This window comes from Dermacentor silvarum, chromosome 9 (assembly GCF_013339745.2).
Source record: "Dermacentor silvarum isolate Dsil-2018 chromosome 9, BIME_Dsil_1.4, whole genome shotgun sequence".
NCBI classification, from domain to species: domain Eukaryota; kingdom Metazoa; phylum Arthropoda; class Arachnida; order Ixodida; family Ixodidae; genus Dermacentor; species Dermacentor silvarum.
Window position 1 is genome coordinate 837047 of NC_051162.1, and position 20274 is coordinate 857320.

The following is a 20274-nucleotide window of genomic DNA, read 5'->3' on the forward strand; positions in this document are numbered from 1 at the left end:
CCGGGAAGTACACATTCCAGTGACGGCAACAGTGCTGCCATCGGCGACGCGTACGGCTCGGCTAGTAGCAAGCGTGAGGACCTTCTTCAGTCCACGACGGAGGTTATTACTCATTATGGACACCTGGGCTCCAGTATCTATTAACGCCGTCAAAGGGACACCGTCGACGTGGACATCAAGTAAGTTCTGGTGCGCTGGGAGCGTCAATGGAGGATTTTGACACGACGAAGATAATGCAGCGCTACTCCCAGGAGCTGCATGGTCTAGTTTTCCGTCCGGTAGGGTCCATAATTGGTCGGCGACGAATAGCGGCGTGGCTGGGGCGACGGGGACCGACGGCGCTGAGGTGACGGCGAGCGAGCGGGACGACTGTCGTCGACGGATACGTGAGAGCTAGAAGGCATACGGCGAGGCGAGTAGCGGCGAGGGTCGGCATACGGGCGAGGAGACGGGGAAAAGTAGCCCGAATACGGCGATATCCAGGAGGTGCGGCAGTGGCGAGCGACGTGGCCAATGCGGTGGCAACGAAAGCAAATGGGCTTGTCGTCCGGAGTTCTCCACTCTAGGGTTGCGGTATCTGGAATACAGATCGCTGCGAGGCGCAGCTGTCGGCACCAGACGGGCGTCAGGTCGGGAGATGGAGCAGGCAGCAGGAAAACCGAGGTTGGCAAACTCTTGCCGCACAACCTCCTGAATGAGGGAGATCGCTGGGGCTGGTTGGTCAATGGTGGGGTAAAGTGGGCGCGGATGTAACGTGGCAGGACTGGCAGCCTCGAACTCGCGGTGAACAATACGCGTGACGGTCTCATTGTAGGGGGGTGAAGCGGTAAGGGCGACGCAGGACGACGTCGCAGCCGTGTTAGGGAGCCGGGAGAACTGTGGAATGACGCGGCGGCTTTTGGCGAGCTCAAAGCGGCGGTATTTCTTGACAATGACGTGGATGGTAGACATTGTTGAAGATCAACAAGTTGAACGCGTCGTCCGCGATCCCTTTGAGAACGTGGCCAACCTTGTCAACTTCGACCATGTTCTCGTCGACTTTCCGGCAAAGAGCTAGCACGTCTTCTATGTACGAGACATACGATTCAGTGGACGACTGTACTCGGGTAGCAAGCTCTTTTCTTGCAGCCTGCTGTCGACCGATCGGATTTCCAAAGAGGTCACGGAGCTTCTCCTTGAAAGCGTCCCAACTAGAGATCTCCTCATGTGTCCGGAACCAGACGCGGGGCGTTCCGCCCAAGTAGAAGAGGACATTCGCTAGCATTATGGTAGGGTCCCAGTGGTTGTTGCGGCTAACAAGCTCACACATACTTAGCCAGTCATCAACGTCGACATTATCTTGGCCGTAGAATATGCCAGGATCGCGGGGAGTGGCAACCGTGACGTACGTTGTGGTTGGAGTTGGAGTAGTAGCAACAGACGAGGTGTCACCGGGAGCCATGGTGGAAAGCTGGACGGTGCGGCCGCTGCGGAGCTCCGTGGTGGGGACGGGGAACGGCACCTCCACCAAAATGTTACGCGAACGAAGGATTAAGTACTGGAGACTATTTACAAGTATATTTACATAGCTGCAGCGCTGCCCAGATCAGCCGATAGCTCGAGAGCCCAGAGCTGTTCGTCGTCTTCGTCTAGGAGCACGCGCGCATCGTCCAGAAGAATCACGCAATATGCATGCAGCAATATCATACGTAATTCCTCCGTTATCTGTTGGCAAAAACCGAATACCTAGACGTGTAATGGGTAGTTCTTTTTTAAGTGTCCGTTGTAAGACATCCAAATAAAATATTGGATCCCAGCAATCGATGAACTCATGCTCGATGGTCTCCGGTTTTTTGCAAAGTAAGCAGTTTAGTGTCCATGGAACCTAAGTCCCTTTTTCATCTAACCATGTTTTTACGGGTAGCGTGTTTGTGTGTAGCTTAAAGAAAAACGTTTTTAGAGTAAGTCTAATTGGCATTTCTTTTTACCCGTTAAAATACATCATCTCCTTGACCTCCCCAGTTTATAGACCTGTACAATGGTATTGGCAACATTGTGTCCACTAAATATATATACAATGTTTTTCTTGTGACAGAGCACAGATATTCTATGGAGAACCGGGCACGCAACATACGAAGTGAATCAACCACTTCGCGCAAATATCCAGTTACCCTTCCTCCCGTCACAGCACTGGTAGTTGAAACGTATCGCGGCAATGCTTTCCGCAATCGCACTTGAATGAATGTGCGCAGAAAATCATTTCTCTCAACGCGCAAGAAAAGAAAACGCGACACAATTTGTCTTATCAATAAATGTGACAGACCTAGCCCACCACTTCGGACTGAACGAAACAAATTGGTTCTGCTTACCCTTTCCCAACGAGAAACCCATATGAATACGGCAGAAACACGGCGCATTTTTTAACGGCACATACAAGACTTGCAAAATATACCACACTTTCGCTAGTAAGAAAAGGTTGCACACAGTAGCGCGTCCGAACATTTATAAATCTCACCCCTGCCAACCCTTGGCTTTTTCACTCATTCTATCAACTTCAGAGAAGTACAGTTTGCTATCTTTATAGTGCTCGAGCGGCACACCCAAGTACTTAGCCGGCGTTAGTGACCAGAGGACGTTTGCAAAACGAGCAGGTATAATGTCCCAATGACCGTGCCCAATACCGATGCTCTTTTCCCAATTGATCTGCGATCCAGATCCATCACAGTATTTCTTTACAACACGAGCAGCTTCAAAAACGCTATCGCGATCCTCGCAGAATACTGCGATATTATCAGCATATGCCAGTCTCTTGACTTGAGAAAGCTGTAGCTTAAATCCTCGGATATTTTCATTGTGTATCACTGCTAAACAGAAGGGCTCGAGGTATAACGCAAAAAAGCAATGGGCTTAAAGGACACCCTTGTCTGAGGGAAGATGTGACTGAAAGCTTTGCGCTTAGAGATTTATTGATAATAATATGTGTTGTGCATTACTTGTAGGCCATACTAACACCATCTAAGATTACTTTTCTAACGTTCACGTATTCCAAAACAAGACAAAGAACATCGTGAGACACGCGATCGAAGGCTTTCGACAGGTCAAGCTGCAACAAAGCAACGCATGTACCGAAAGCGTCGCAACACTCCAGAACGCTTCGTGCTACATGGGTGTTTGTAGCAATGGTGCGGCATTTGATGCCGCATGTTTGATGCGTACCGACAAGGCTTGTAATGACAGAAGTCTGCCAACACGTTCATGAATATCTTGTAATCGGTATTTGTAAGGCCTGCATGCCCCTACCGATAAAAGCACCTTGTGATCATCTGTTTTAGGTATTAAAACCATGTGTGCGTTTCTGAAAGAAGGCGGCACTCGTTTCTTTTCATATGTCTCAGTGTACACCGGCTCCAACACTTGAGCAAGCCCAGGTGCAAATGCTTTGTAAAACGCCGCTCCTAAGCCATCGGGACCCGGCGACGACACTCGAACGCGATCATATGGTTCGCATAAATGCATGTTCTGCAAGCGCTTGCAGAACATGCATTTATGCGAACATGCATTTATGTGAACCATATGATCGCGGTCGAGTGTCGTCATCTTCGTCCACAGCTGGCGCGTTCGCACGCTCGTGCTCTGCGAGGTGAAGAGGTTTTGCGCGCTATGAGAGCGAGAGAGACGCATTCATGGGGCGGGTATGCTGGAACGTGGTGTCGGCATTGCAACGCGGTGTCGGTGTTGCAAGCTGCGCTATGCAACGCGCAGTGACGGCTGCAAGTCCTTGACGCGCGATAAGAAATTATCATGAGCAATAAGATGAAACGTTCGCGCGCACTTCCGGAAAAATGCTGGGCTGCGATTGCCCAGCTTCGCTGTTTCAAGCGTTGCGCGGCCGAGTGCAAGGTTAAGCGTTTTTTGCTTGCATTATCTCAGCACATTTTCAATGTCTATAAGCCACAATGGTGTTCCGACACAGTAATTTCCCACCTAAACAATCGTTAGCATCGAGCTTTTTGTAATTGTCACTGCCGCTTAAACGAAGGTGAGGAGAACGTTTATGGTAACCTAATGCTTCAAACTACATTCGTTTAGTCAGCAGGAGGCCATGTTCGCTCTCGGGAGTCTGCAGCAACTCTCGGTATTCATCTTATGCGCGTTCTGCCGAATTTACACTCCGCCCTTTCAATGCTGGTGATTGAATTAGTCTGTATGCTGCGTTTGTTTTTACGATATGTCTGTCTCAACGTCAACTGAACAGATTATTCACACTATTTTTGTCGGTTATCGTGCATATGATAAACGTGCATAAAGTTGTGCTATTCTTATGCAAAGCAGTGTATAAAAAATTAGTGGCAGCTTCACACTAGTGGTGCGAAGACTGGGCAAACAGCGAAGCTGGCGACCCCACCTAGCTTTAAGGTCGGTTCGGGCAAGTTTTTTTGAGGTTATGCTTCGATACTCGGCCACGTTTTGAGCAAGATCACCCCGGAATCATCGATAGCCAAAGGGGCAACAAGCACCCGGTCATTAAAGTATCTGGACGCTCAAAAGCTTTTGCTCGGTTTCGCGGGCTCGTCACTCCGGATCTCCTGCGAATCGTCGACGCGGTGCGATACTCCGGATCGGACCGAAGTCTTCTCACTCGAGTACCTGTGCGCCGGCTTCCTCTGCTTCGGGAGTGACGCTCTTCTTCGGCCGCCCCGTCCTCGCGGCGTTTTGCAAGAAAGCTCTATCGTAAATTCGGAATGCAGCCTCCATGGCTGTGAATCGAACTTGTGTTCCCACGGATAGATTGCCCGCGGATAGTGCCGAGCAGCGGGCATTGAGTAAGTAGAGCAAATGTGAAACGAAAGCAATGACTTCAAGTGATCATCGCCACCATCAGCCTATGTTTTATGTCCACAGCAGGACGAAGGTCTCTCCCTGCGATCTCCAATTACCCCTGTCTTGCGCTAGCGTATTCAAACTTACGCCTGCAAAGTTCCTAACTTCATCATTCCATCTGGTTTTCTGCCGACCTCGACTGCGCTTCCCTTCTCTTGGTATCCATTCTGTAAGCCTAATGGTCCACCGGTTATCCATCCTACGCATTACATGGCCTGCCCAGCTCCATTTCTTCCGCTTAATATCAACTAGGATATCGGCTATCCCCGTTTGTTCTCTGATCCACACCGCTCTCTTCCTGTCTCTTAACGTTAGTCCTAAGATTTTTCGTTCCATCGCTCTTTGTGCGGTCCTTAACTTGTTCTCGAGCTTCTTTGTTAACCTCCAAGTTTCTGCCCCATATGTTAGCACCGGTAGAATGCAATGATTGTACACTTTTCTCTTCAACGACAGTGGTAAGCTCCCAGTCAGGATTTGGCAATGCCTGCCGTATGCACTCCAACCCAATTTTATTCTTTTGTGAATTTCTTTCTCGTGATCAGGGTCCCCTCTGAGTAATTGACCTAGATAAACGTATTCCTTTACAGACTCTAGAGGCTGACTGGAGATCCTGAATTCTTGTTCCCTTGCCAGGCTATTGAACATTATCTGTCTTCTGCATATTCATCTTCAACCCAGTTCTTACACTTTCTCGATTAAGGTCCTCAATCAATTGTCGTAATTCGTCTCCATTGTTGCTAAATAGGACAATGTCATCTGCAAACCGATGGTTGCTGAGATATTCGCCGTTGATCCTCACTCCTAAGCGTTCCCAGTCTAAGAGCTTGAATACTTCTAAGTATGCAGTGAATAGCATTGGACAGATTGTGTCTCCTTGCCTGACCCCTTTCTTGATAGGTAACTTTCTACTTTTCTTGTGGAGAACCAAGGTAGCTGTGGAATCCTTGTAGATGTTTGCTAATATATTCACGTATGCCTTCTGTACTCCTTGATTCCGCAATGCTTTAATGACTACTGGTATCTCTACTGAATCAAATGCATTTTCATAATCTATGAAAGCCATGTAGAGAGGTTGATTGTACTCCGCAGATTTCTCGATTACCTGATTTATGACATGGATATGATCCATCGTAGAATATCCCTTCCTGTATAGACTTCAAGTACTAGTCTAGAAATGCAACTCACTTTCTTTTACCATTTTCTACTAACTTTTAATGCTTGTTCTTTAACTGCCAAAAAAGTATTGGCAGTTATGGCAACGTCCCATCATTATGGGTGGGCGGGACGTTGCTTCACCATTCGCCTCTGGGAGCACCAAGCCGCTATCAGAAATTCAACCGGAACAAATCTGGCCGCGCTTTGTAGAATTTACCCATGCAAACGGTGCAAGTTTGCCCATGAAAACCTGCCCACGCAGGCTTAAGAAAATTGAAATACTGCATAAAAAATAACACCATCTTCCCGTAGGGGAACGCTGAGTAGTATGCGAAGCAGCCAAGGGGTCGACTCAAGTTCCCATTAGTTTTCAGATTGGCCTGTCGCCGCTTGCGTTTCGTGGCAGCGGCTCGAGCCCTCTTCTCCGCGGCGCTGTCCACGGCGCTGACACTGGCATTGACGCTGGCGCTGTCCGTGGCACTCATCGCGGCGTTGAGGGAGGAGAATGAGGACGAAGTGAATGATGACGAGTGGGCAAAGCATCAGGGGATCATTCGGGCAAAAGGCCGGAAGCGTGCTCCGGAAGCCGGAAGCTGGCTTCCGGAACCGGAAGCAGAAACGGAAGCGGAAATGGAAGCACAACCGGAAGCACAAGCCGGCTCCCGATTCCGGAAGCCGGAGCTTAGCGTACATATACTTAGAGTGTACTAGAATATGGTCGAGTGGGACGAGCGGCTGGGGCGGCGCATGCTTTGTAGTGAGGCGCCCGACGTTGAAAAATACTGGGGCGGCGCTGCGGTCGAAGTGGATTGGGCCGCATCAAGGTCGCGCCGTTGGAAACTGCTGGCGATACTGCTCGGCAGGGTCATTCGTACTACTTCGCGCGCTGGTATTTGCGTTCAGACCGCTCAAATGGTGTTCATAATTGCATATGGCATGTATTTGTGCCTTAAGAATAAATGCCTTTCTTTCTCTTTATTTTTTAATGCCGCTCGGTGATTGCGCGTGCATTGCGGCCGCAGTGTCGGCTTTCATTCTACTATGTTCTCGTACGGTTCTCCCTTTGGAGAAAAAATATGTCTCGTTCTTCAAGCAGCATGTATCTCTCGTGCGTATTGTTGCGCATAGTTTTCTATCAGTAGGTCTTGCGAAACGCAGACGAAGCAACATATGTAACCTTCCTGCTTGCCGCTTCAAACAATTGTAAAGCATATCTGCCCCATCCGGCGCCTTGTACTTAGATTTACGGGAAGCATTGGTATAGATTTCAAAAAAATCTCAGTTTTGCCCTAAGGGCGAAGCAATGAATGCGATAGCAACACAGCAATGCCATACGAAGTAAGGTTAGCGGCTTTGGTAGCAATATGAATTGTAGTAAACATGAGCTGATTAAGTAAGCAGGTGTGCTGCGGCGTAAGTAGACCGACATGAAGAGAGACTCGATGACCACGAGAAGGCGCGTGTGAAACGGTGGTGTTGATGAGAAGCGCTTCCCGTGGGCAGCGCGTGCGAAGGGACACACCTGTAGCGCTGCACTGCCGATCCGGGCAGCATTGCATGTGTAGCGTGCGTTGGAAAATGTGGGCCGACTATTACTGACTGAATGAACAAGCGTGTGTGAGCGCGCACAAACAAACATGAATAGATCACACTGAATGACTGCAGACAACGACTGTCAAAACTCTGGCAGCAAGCGGATACGCCGCAGCGGCGAAGGTACGTGCGGTCTATCGCTTCAACGGAAACTGAGCGGCGAATGCACGGCGCATAAAGATCAGAGCCGTGTGGAGATAAGAGACTGTGCGAGCGAGCGACGAGCGCGGTTGTTGGCAGAGTAGAAGTACACGCAGATATATGTGCAGATCTGTTGCGTTCGTTGAAGATACGTGTGGTACCACATGGGGCACTCAGTTTTAATAGGTTGCGAACATGGTGAGACTGTCAAAAATTCTTGTCTGAATCAAGCTAGCAGATTTACAGGCTGCCCCGAAACGGGGCGTTTATATTGAATGACAGCTAGGAACTTGTTGAGCAGGACTTATTAACACCCGTCCGTTAATTCTCTCAGGAACTGCGCAACAGCCACGACTCTCCGGCAGCAAAAATCATTCGGAATAACAGTCCTCACTTGCATGCAGTCACTCACCTTTGAGATTTCAATAGTGCTGTTATGCGTTACATTCGAACGGAAATGACTATTCGGCGTCGTACAGTATATCAATAACACTTACACGCACACGCACGCGCACGCACGCGCGCGCACACGCACGCACACGCACGCACACGCACGCACACGCACGCGCACGCACGCACACGCACGCGCACGCACGCACACGCACGCACACGCACGCGCACGCACGCGCACGCACGCGCACGCACGCGCACGCACGCGCACGCACGCGCACGCACGCGCACGCACGCACGCGCACGCACGCACGCGCACGCACGCACGCGCACGCACGCGCACGCACGCGCACGCACGCACGCGCACGCACGCGCACGCACGCGCACGCACGCGCACGCACGCGCACGCACGCACGCGCACGCGCACGCACGCACGCGCACGCACGCACGCGCACGCACGCACGCACGCGCACGCACGCACGCGCACGCACGCGCACGCACACGCACGCACACGCGCACGCACGCACGCACGCACGCACACGCACATCTTTCTGGGGTTTTACGTGCCAAAACCAGTTCTGATTATGAGGCACGCCGTAGTGGAGGGCTCCGGAGTAATTTTGACCACCTGGGGTCCTTTAACTTTCACTACAACGCAAGCACACGGGCGTTTTTGCATTTTGCCTCCATCGAAATGCGACTGCCGAGGCTGGGATTCGATCCCGCGACTTCGTGCTCAGCAGCGCAACGCCTTAGCTGACTGAGCCACCCCGGCGGGTCCACGCACACACATACACATTATATATAAGATGATTTTGCCTGCTATGAATATTATTTCTGCGAATGAGAGTTTTATTTCCAGTATTCACTAATAAGTGTTTGTTACTGCAAACACGTGCGCTTATTCCGGTCGGGAGTTCTCACTTTTTCAATTATTGCATTTAGAATACCTGTTATTTTTTCCCTTACATATATATATCGTAAATATATATGTCTATGTACCCTTTGATTTCATTACCTAGAAATACATTGGTCATTCTTCGCGCCACGCAGTTAATAAACCTGGTTTATTTCACTCGAAGATTGTTTTCTTCGATCATTGTCCCTGATCAATATCCACCAACAAGAAGCGCGTGCAAAATGACACGATATCAATAATAAAATTTTCTTACGTAGCCTCCATGGTGCGGAGATACCAGTTACCTTTAGAGGACAGTGGTAAAAACAGCATTTCACCTGGCTAAAACTACACTTGGCACCGGTCGTAAAGAGTCATAGGCGCGCCGAAGTAAATAAACCATTAAAAAAATGTACTGCACAGAGGTTCTGCGAGAAAAACTGGGCGTCCGCCAGCGTCCGCGTAGCGAACGCGCGCTCGCTAGCAGACGACGCGCTTGACAACGACAGCAAAATTGAAGACGTCGCGTTGTAAAATCTATGCCTCAAATATATATGTTTGGCAAAATGGTGCAAACATAAAGTTGCAGTTGAAATAAAGCGCTACTTTAAGAGCGTACTATGCGCAATCAGCCTCGGCGCCCACAGCGAAAGTACGTTGAATATGCCACGGAGCGCGTCTCCGCCCCAATCCAGTTCGCTCGCAGCGCCCTCGCACTATTTTTCCACACGCGGCGCCTCAGCGGCAGAGCGCCGTTCGGCCCACTCGACTATTGTCTAGTACACTCTACATATACTATACATATACATACAAGAAGAGGATGGGGAGGAGGATGCGCATGCGCAATGCGGGTGTGGGCGCCGCACGGCGGAGGGAGGGAGTGACATAGTCCCGACCATAAGATGCTTCGCATCTAAAGTGGAGAGCAAATCAACCACGAGATTGTGACTTCATGCATGTTAACTCAGGCGCATGCGTCAGCCAGACCCCTGTCTCTCTGCATGATAAAGAAACTAAACGTTTGAATGGCAAGATAGGCTGAGACCCTTTCTCCGCATGCACGCGTCACATAATCCTGTTCGGTTGTTAGATAAAATAAACCAGTTGTCACTCAGCACTCGTATCGTCTACTTCCTTTGTCCTTCGTCCGTGTAGCCCTGTTACCAAGCTCTGTAGCGCTGTAGCTCGTAATCGAGCGAACGAGTGCAGTGAAGGACGAAAGCAAACTCGGAGGGCGGGGGGGGGGGGGGTGAAAGACGCGAGGAGGGAAGCGAATGAAGAGGATGCAGCGGCACCATGAGGCGGAAAGCGGAGGAAGGCATGGCAAAAGCGTAAGGAGAAAAGCTTTCTGGGGTTTTACGTGCGAAAAACAGTTTTGATTATGAGGCACGCCTTAGTGGAGGGCTCCGGATTAATTTTGAGCACCTGGGGTTCTTTCACGTGCACTACAACGCAAGCACACGGGCGTTTTTGCATTTCCCCTCCATCGAAATGCGCCCGCCACGGCCGGGATTCGATCCCTCGTGCTCAGCAGTGTAACGCCTTAGCTGATTGAGCCACCGCGGCGGGCAGAAGAAAAGTAATGCGGCGATGATGGCTACGAGATGGCGCCAGAGTAGCGCAGGTCGTCTGGGAGGTGTGTCGGCAGCGGCTACTGAAGCGCGCCCACGCTTCACCCACGCACTGACTCTCGCGAGGTAGTCGCGCCACACTTCGCTCCGTTTGCAACGTGCTGCCCCAGACAGATTGTCCGTGCCAGCCAATCTATCTCGATATGAAAATACGTATAGAGCTGTGCTCCAATTACTCGTTTGAGTAATTTGCCGGCGATTACGATTACCATCGTAATCGCCGGTGAATGTTTTCTCCACCTCCTCCATGTTAATGCACTGATGGAAAAAATATTTGTATTGTATATGTTCAGTGAAAATGCAAATGCTTTAGACAAAGTTACGTTTTGCCTTACCAGCCATCCATCGCTTCCTCACAAGAAACAAAGACAGCCCGCAGCTGATGTGCTGTACCAATCGCTGACATGCCTCGCAGCATGCCATATGGCGTGCCCCTTTATAGAACGCGCTTGAATACAAGTAGCAATTTTACCTACAAATATATCTAGCTATCGTACGCACCGATTTAGAATCCTGCCCATGGGCGTAGTGTCGAAGAAGGACATAGGAGAACGCAGGACACGCTCCAGCATTCCAGCGTGCAAGATCTTGCTTCCACGTAGTGCCGCGAGGTTCAGAGAAATACTGCCTACCAAGATGAATAGAGCTGAAAAGGAATGCGTACAAAGGACAACCATGATAAGGAGCACGAGAACAAAAACAAGTGATATTCTTATTTTGCATAAAAAAATAATCCGCTACGTTGGAAAAAAGTGAACGTTTGGGAACCACTTGTAAAACGTTTGAAAACATCAATATAGTACGCGCCATTTCGTTAAACACATTCCACTTTTCCAGCAATGAACCCTCAAACCTTTCGATTATTCTATCGAGAATGTCGTGTTGTTAGAGTACCAACAAAAAACACCGCTATATGGCTTGTGCCTTGGTTTCGTACAACTTATGCACGTACGGAACTTAGGCACACAACGTTCAAACAACACTAAACACGTATGAAAATAAAACTGGTTGGAGTAAACCACAGTTTTCGTACTTTTGTTCCACTATGGCCGATAAATGGATTAACTGTACTTATAAGTGATATCGACCATACTGTTTGGAAATTATTTTTTGTTTGCTACAGTTTAGATTTATTGTGATTTATAAATATGTTGTAATATCTATTGTGCTTTGCTTGTTTTCATTCCGTCTTCATCACGGCGCATCTCTATCACAACATATGCAGTTTGCACAGCTTCTATCATGTAACGGTCACCTGGACGCCGTCAAGCGTCTCTCGTATCCCAGTGGACCTTCCAGCAGATTGTTTGGTACATAGATCAGGTTGATTCTGATAAAAGCAGCTTCCTGCTTCAACACCAACTTCTTTTGACAATAGTAGCAGATTGGGCGAGTAGGTATCCTCCCATTCAGAGAAGGCGGCTAGAACGAGCGCCCTTCAAATTCCTCGTGACCGCCAACCGGGAAACTAACGTGAGCGAGTAAAGACAACTTCGACTATACTTGTCTGCCTTGCGCTTTTACCATTAATTCACTTCTAGTTTGCGCATAGCGTAAAGTTTCGAACGTCCGTTATGGTACGACTACTACCAGCTGCAGCAATGCACCTGAATACATGCGGTCTTCGTCGTGTGCTGCTCTTTGAGCCGTAAAGCAAGCCTATCTGGAGCACAGCTAGCCTGCAGGCTTCGCTCTTCTTACGTCGTGAAGAAATCAATATTGGAGCCAAATTGAGGCCACTAATGTCGTATTCGCTGACTTGTTACTAAAACAATTACAGCCTTGCATTCCCGCTTGTTGGTATACAAGATGAGCGCTGAAAGAATGTTTTTTGCAGTGCGACAGCACGCAAGCAAATGACCCCACACGTTGCGTTGTATGCATGCAGCACGTGCACCAGCATTGAAGACGTGTCTTTAGTTCAACTATCGCAAAAATAAACCATGTTTTATTGGGTAGGTGTGCCAGCTGTTCTCATTATTCTGCTCATTGTATATTAGACATTCCACGATGTCTGAGCTAAAATGATCTCGATGCGTCCCCGTTTTTTCCTGGTGCGAACTTTACTTGTGTTTTTCAAGTCGTAATTCCACACTGCTTCACAATAGGTCGCTAATGTCACAAGCTTGGCACGCTGGCCCTGCATTTCCAGGAGCAGCATTAGCACGCGAAGATCGAAGATGATCCGCTGGCGAACACTGGCACGCACTCGTATTTACGTGCACTCACTTTCAACGGTGCCGTACATGGCGTACATGCCGAGGCGGAAGTTTCGCTGCACCGGGTCCGTGGCCAGCACGGGGTCCAGGGCGTCGTTGCTCCACAGGCTGAGCCAGTAGCTGCCCATTATGTTGAAGGTGTGCGAGAACACGTACGACACGACGGTGAGCGCCGTTAGCCACTTGCCCATGGCCTTGATGTACGCCAGGTAAACCCACCACTTCACCTACGCATAAACAGGAGCGTCAGAGAAAACAGCAAGTCGTGCACAGTGAATACGTGAAACACTAGGTTTCTCCTTGGTTTATTCTCCAAACAAGAACTTAATAAATTAAGAGATATAGTCAGTAAAAAAATTAGGGGCAGCTTTACACTAGTGGTGTGAAGACTGGTAAAACAGAAGCTGGCGACCCCACCTAGCGTTATCTCGGTTCGGCTAAGGTTTTGCGAGGTTATGCTTCGAGACTCAGCCACTTTTTGTGCAAGATCACCCGGAATCATGGACAGCCCAAGGAGCAACAAACACTCGGTCATTAAAGTATCTGGACGCTGTAACGCTTTTGCTCGATTTCGCGGGCTTGTAACTCCAGATCGTCTGCGAACCACCGGCGCTTTGTCGCCGCTTTGGCAGCGCGATACTCGGTATCAGACCGAAGTCGTCTCACTCGAGTAGCGGCGCGGCGGCTTCCGCACTTCCTCTGCTTCGGAAGTGACGCTCTTCTTCGGCCGCCCCATCCTCGCGGCGATGTACTCGGCTTGGAGAAGGCGGGGCTTTGGTGTCGCCGCGGCAGCGACACGGAGCTATATATCCCGTGGGTCGATGCAGGGACGTCACGGCTTAGCTCCGTGTCTGCGCAGCCGCGGCAACCACTCCGCACGGCGCGGTGACGTCATGGCTCGGCAGAGCTAAGGGGAAGCGATGCGGCGCGTGCGATGACATCACGGCTCACGCAGCTGTGGCGAAGCTCGGCGCGGTCGGTGCAGCTGGGGCGAAGCGTTTCTAGGCGACGCATGGTGACGTCATCGACAGGCGGAGGTTTTGTGGCGTACACTCCACGGACCATGCTCCAGCTTAAACAGAAGGCTTCGCTAGTTCACAAGGGTATGTGCCATTGCGCTTGGAACCTTTCTACACTACCTCCAGGATCGGCCACAGTTTTGCACTACCTCCAGGATCGGGCCACAGATCCATTCTCGCTACGCGACCTAATCAAGAGCTTGACCCTATGAGGACCGAATTTTTTTTCAAATACGAACCCCCAGTGTGGATTCTTTTATTGCTGATTTAAATACTTCGAAAGAAGCAATTTCGAAAAAAATTGTAATTTTTAGGGTGACCGTAAAGTGACGAAAAAATCGTTTTGTAAAATATGCAATATTTATTCATGAATAAGAAGCGCACTGAAAAATTCTTGCATGCACGTCCGGAAACCGAAACAAGTGAGAATCTTTCGTCTTATTGCCAACAAGGTGCGAGAGAGTTTTTTGTGGTCCCCAAAAAAGGAAACGCAAAAACGGCACCACCGTTTGTGTATATACGCGCCTGCCCGGGAAGCGTATTTCTATTTGCACCCACGCCCAGTGCTCGACCGCTGGCGCCGCCATGCGCCGCTCGCGCGTACCATGTTTCTAGCCGCCGTCGTTGGAACGGAGAACACGCTGGGCTGGTGGTGACTAGGCACGACTGTGGCTGCTGCTAAGGGATCGATGCCATTCCTAAATAAACGCATCACTGTTTTGATGATCCAAATGTAATCTCGTTATCAGGGAGGGAGCAGTCTACCTGACTAGAGCAGTATATTTTTTATTTGGGGCGTTGCTACGCTGCGCTCCGCAACACCCCAACGACCGCCGCCTCGCGTCGGCGCCCGGCACCGTGGCTTCCGCCACGGCACCGGGGTTCAGCCGACCGCGCTGGCAAACAGAGGGAAAGAAAAGCGTCATATCAAGCAAAAAAATTTCTAGCAAAAGCGGGATTCGAACCCGCGTACGCCTGGTCCCGAAGCGAGCGTCTTAACCACAAGGCCATACAATATGAAATGAACGTTAACTTTATAGTCCGGCGAGTTATTCGGGGATTTGGGCGAATACCCCTGCCTAGGTGTCGGCCAGGAGCCCTTGAGCTCTGGCGGCTTCCTCGGCCCGCTGGACGGCCCAGAGTTGGTCTTCGAGGGCGGAGCTGAGCAGCGTAGTCTCCCAGCGCGTTCGGCTCGAGGCTGCGTCCCGTCTGAAACCCCCCCTTGTTTGCACTCCCATAACATGTGTTCCAGGGTTGCCCTGGCCTCACAAAACTTGCATTGGTTGGACGAATAAAGCTCTGGGTAACAGAGATTCAAGATCACCGGGTTTACAAACGTTCTGGTCTGCAGCTATCGCCATGCGACCGCCTGTCTCTTGTTCAGTTTCTGGTGTGGTGGCGGAAATGTGCGCCTCGCCAGTCTAGTGTTGCGTTATGTCTAAAACTCGTCAGGCGATCCTCCCACTCCCACCCCTCACCAGACGTCGTGGCCGAGGCGGCGGTAGTGTGGTTGGCGGCTCGGTCCGTAAGCCTTCGAGCCGCCCCGTGCGCCGCCTCGTTGCCGGCGAGTGATGTGGTGTGGGCGGGTGCCCATACGATGTAAACATCTTTATTCTCGGTTTTGCCCGCGAGTAGTGTTCGTAACGCCTCGGGGGAGATGCGGCCGTTGGCGTAGTTGCGAATTGCCGTCTGGGAGTCGCTGATGATCACTTCGGCCTCGGTGGTGGCCACCGCTAGCGCGATGGCTACCTCCTCCGCTGTTTCCGCGTGCACCGTGCGTACCGTGACACTAGTTTTGCAAGTGTTCTCGTGATCTACCACCGCGGCCGTGTAGGCGCGCCTGCGCGCGTACCTGGCCGCGTCCACGAAAACCGCGTCTTCACGTTTGCCGTACTTCCTCTGTACGTCCTGCGTTCTCTTTTCTCTTCTACCCCTGTGGTATTCCGGGTGCATGTTCTTTGGTAGCGGAGGGACGACCAGCTTGTCCCTGAGGCTGCTGGGTACGTCGACTTTGATGCCGTGTTGAGCGTGATACCCGATGCCTCACTTTTCTAATATGTGTCTGCCCGTCCTGCTCTTGGAAAGACGTTCGTATTGCGCTATGTTCTGTGCCTCTATCAATTCCCCCAGCGTATTATGTAGACCTAGATCCAGTAACCTGTTCGTGCTTGTGTTGATCGGTAGCCCTATTGCCTGTTTGTAAGCCTTTCTGAGTAAGCATTCCATCTTTGTCTTCTCCGCAACGTGCCAATTGAGGTATGGTACCACGTACGTTATTCGGCTAATTACGAAGGCCTGAACTAGTCTGATCATGCTACCTTCTTTCATCCCGCTGTGTCTGTTGGATATGCGTCTGAGTAACCTGACGGTCTGTGCAACCGCGCCTTCCAGTCTCCTGATGGTCTCGCCATTATGTCCGTTGGCCGCGATGTGTAAGCCCAGAACCCGCATGCTATCTACCCTGGGTACGGGGCGCCCGTCGGACGTCGTTAGTCGTATGTCCCTACCGGGATCCTCGTCGCTCGTCTCGCCGTTCGGCTTGCGGCCTCTTCGCGTAGGTCTGTAAACTAGCAGTTCAGACTTTTCTGCGGAGCAGGTCAGTCCGGTGTTCTCCAAGTATTGTTCGACCGTCTCGATAGCACTTTGCAACGTGTGTTCTATCTGGCCGTCGCACCCCTCGGTAACCCACAACGTAATGTCGTCGGCGTAGAGGGTGTGATTGAGCCCTTCGATTTCGTTTAGCTTGGGCGGCAACCCCACGAGAGCTAGGTTGAAAAGCATGGGCGATATCACCGATCCCTGCGGGGTGCCGGCGCTACCCAACTCTATTTGTTCGGTAGTAAGCTCCCCGAGAGTAAGCTTGGCCTTTCTATTCGTCAGAAAGTCTCGAACGTAATTGTACGTTCGTTCGCCAAGGCCGAGTTCCTGCAGTTTGGCCAGTACGGTTGCGTGCGTTACGTTGTCAAAGGCCTTCTTCAGGTCCAGGCCGAGTATGGCCTTAGTGGACCTGGTCGGGCTGTTTATGACCTGGTGTTTGATTTGTAGCATCGCGTCCTGCGTAGAGAGGTTTCTCCTGAACCCCAACATAGTGTGGGGGAGCAGGTCGCGGTCCTCGAGGTAGTTGGTCAGCCTTGTGAGGACCGCGTGCTCCATTACCTTCCCCACGCACGAAGTCAGGGAGATCGGTCTGAGGTTCTCTAGCTGCAGTCGCTTGCCCGGCTTCGGTATCAGCACGACGTGCGCTGTCTTCCATTGCTGCAGTACGCGTCCGGTTTCCCAGCACGCATTGACGTATTCCGTTTGTTTCTTTATGGATTTATCGTCTAAATTCCTGAGCGTTTTGTTTGCGATTCCGTCGGGCCCGGGCGCCGATTTAGTGTTGAGCATATGTAACACTGCCCTGATCTCGGACTCGCCGATCGGTCTGTCTAGCTCTTCATTGATTGCGCCTTAGTATTCTGGATGCGTTACCGGTGGGACCGAACTAATGTACCGTTCCCTGATCTCCCGTAAGATCTCCTGTTCGGAGCCTTCATACGCATGTATGATTCTGTTGATGTTCTGTCTATACGCGGTTTTCGTCTCTTCTGGGTCAAGCATGTACCTAAGCAAGTTACACGTCTTCGCGAGCCCTAGCTGATTCTCCATGTTACTGCAGGTGTTTTCCCACTGTTGCTTGCACAGCTGCTATGTGTGACTCTCAATGTCCCTGTTTAGTTTCGCTATCTTTTTCCTAAGTGATCTGTTGTGTCTTTGCCTTTTCCATCTTTCCTGCAAACTTTGTTTGGCCTCTCACATGTGTAAAAGTCTGCTGTCTATGAGTTCGAGTTGCGCCTCTGGTGGGACCGTTCGTGTCACCGCGGCAATGTCCCGCTTCACCGCGTCGGTCCAATCCCCGATGTCCTGAATTGCTTCCTGCGAATTTTCCGTCTGCCTAATGTTTCTGAATTTGTCCCACTCGACCAATTTGAGCTGTTTACCTCTGATCTTGCGCGGTCCCGCCGTGACTCTAATCTCTATTATAAAGTGATCACTACCGAGGTCCTGTTGCGTGTTCGTCCACTGCAAATCGCCAATGTTTTTCGTAAAAGTTAGGTCCGGTGTGGTGTCTACGCTAACGCTGTTACCTCTGTGCGTTGGCAAGGAGGGATTCGTAACGAGGGTGAGCCCCTCTTGCTGCGCGTCGAGCCACAGGTTCCTACCCTTGACGTTTTCGAATTTGTAACCCCACGCGGTGTGTTGAGCGTTGAAGTCCCCAGCAATCAGTACCGCCTGCCTGCTCGCGATAGCGATCGTTTTCCGAATGAGCGTGCGGAATCTGTGTTTGAATCGCGGACTGCTGTAGACGTTGAAAACGAAAAGGCTGCTAGGTACTTTCCGAGTCGGTATTATTTCTATTAAAGTGTGTTCAGTTCCCTTAATGTGTGTCGTGTTGGACGGCCGTGAGATTTCGTCTGACCAGCGTTGTAACGGCCGATTTCTCCCCCGCGGCGCCACTGTAGGACTTGTAGCCCGATAATTTTCCCTTCCCGTTAGTTTCTTGTAATATTATGATGTCTGGATTTTCTTTGTTAATCAGGTATTGCTGTAAATGACATCTTTTCTTAGCGTAACCCCTGCAATTCCACTGCCAGATCGTGTATCTGTTGTGTTTATCCATGGTGTTAAAGTTTTCCGGCGATCTCGCTCGTCTCTGTTACCGCAGGCCGACTGTACGGTTTGCCAGCCGTTTTAATGGGGCCGCAACTGCTTGCTTGCGAGGCTCTCATAGGTAGACTGACTGCCACCGATAATTTCGCTTCTAGCTCTCCCACGCGCGCTTGCATGGAGCCTAATTGCTCCTGTATCTGCTGTTGCATTAATTTAGTGATCTGACCGATCATATCGTCCATTTTCTTTTCAAGTCCTTTCTTATCTTCCTCCATTCTAAGTTCTAACTCTTCCTGCAGTCTTTTGGTCTTACTCTCTCGCCTATATGTTATCCTTTCACTGCAGTCTGAATCTACTTCTATAGCCCTTCGTTTTGTGGGTACGGGCACTTCGTCCCCACCCTCAAATATTTCCTCCGTATCTTTGGCGATCTGTGCTACTTCTTTGCTGTCTGACTCCATTTCTCAGTCTAGCGTTTTCTTCCTTGAGTACGTTAATGTCCTCCCTCAATTTAGCGTTGTCCTTAGTAAGCTGCAGAAGCATTTGCTTAATCTGCGCTAACTCCTTGTTGGCCTCGGTAGTCGCGTTGGGGGGAGCAGCCTCGATCCTCGAGCGCCCGCCGGAGACGGCGTCTGCCCAGCTCACCTGTAACGGTCTGGGGTGTCCGCTCCCTGCTTCTGCTTCTTTCGTTTCCAGTGGTCTGTTTCCAGGCCGGGAGGCTGACCTGCGCCGGGTTCTGGGTTCGGAACTGGCCCTTGGCTTGGATCCGTCACATTGCTCGCGGCTTCTCGACCGAGAGTGGGCGCCGGAGCGGGAACGCGAGCGAGACCGATGCTGGCGGCCGTCGTCCAACGTTGGGAAGTCGTCTTTCTTGATACCGGCGCCGTCGGCGTCGCGATTTGCGTTTTCCGAGCGTTGTCGTTCTCTCAAGGTTTCTTCGTCTTGAAGCTTTGTCTCCCATTGGTGTTTCTTGACCAAGTACGGGGTCTTGAACCTGACCTTGCATTTCCTGTCGCCAGTCGGATGGTCCCTGCCGCAGAGGAAACACTTGGGCTCGCACCGATGATCGTCGGTAGGCTCAGCGCTGCCACATCCGCGGCACCTCCTTACTTGCGGCTGTGGGCACACGTCCGCTCTTCTTCCCAGTCTTCTGCATGCGCAACATGTTTCGTATTGCTTCTTGTACAGTACGCATTGGTACTCATAACTCCTGTAGTAGACGTAATGCGGCACGTACGTCCCCCGGAACACAATGATCGCGAGGTTAGTGCGACCCATTCTCTTGGCGTGTAATATGCCGGGGTTCCTCTCGTTCACTAAGCTTCTCTCTATGTCTTCGGGAGTATCGTAGTCCGGTATCCCTCGGATTATTCCCTTGGGTGTATCTTCCGGCGCCATCATGTACGCGGTGACTTCGTATGTTTTGTCACCGATGCGGAGCTCCTTAAGGGCACTGTATTTCTCTGCACTTTCGAGGGTGGGCGCGCTTACTACGATGATGTTCTGCCTCTCGTTGATGCGAATGGAGTCTTTGACCACTTCTTCGGGTTTCAGCCCTGTTGCTCTCAGTATGCAGTCGCCAATCTGGGCAACGCTGTATCTTGCTGTGTTAAAGCCGTCCCTGGGTCGGATAATCATCTTGATGTCTTCTTTCGGCAAGTGCGGCTTCTTGGCTGTCGTGTTCATCCTTTTGATGTTCCTCAATGCTCTTCTTTGAT

The 20274-nt window shown here is 50.8% G+C and overlaps 1 protein-coding gene across 1 annotated transcript in view; it reads right to left on the bottom strand.

Annotated features, from left to right (window-relative positions):
* Window positions 1-20274, bottom strand: part of LOC119465096 (ATP-binding cassette sub-family C member 3-like) — a 157044-nt gene that overhangs the window by 36556 nt on the left and 100214 nt on the right. The window contains exons 19-20 of the mRNA XM_037725899.2: window positions 12898-13114; window positions 11170-11314 (exon numbers count right to left, since the gene is read on the bottom strand). Of these exons, the coding sequence (XP_037581827.1) occupies window positions 11170-11314; window positions 12898-13114 (362 nt within the window). The remainder of the gene's footprint in view (window positions 1-11169; window positions 11315-12897; window positions 13115-20274) is intronic.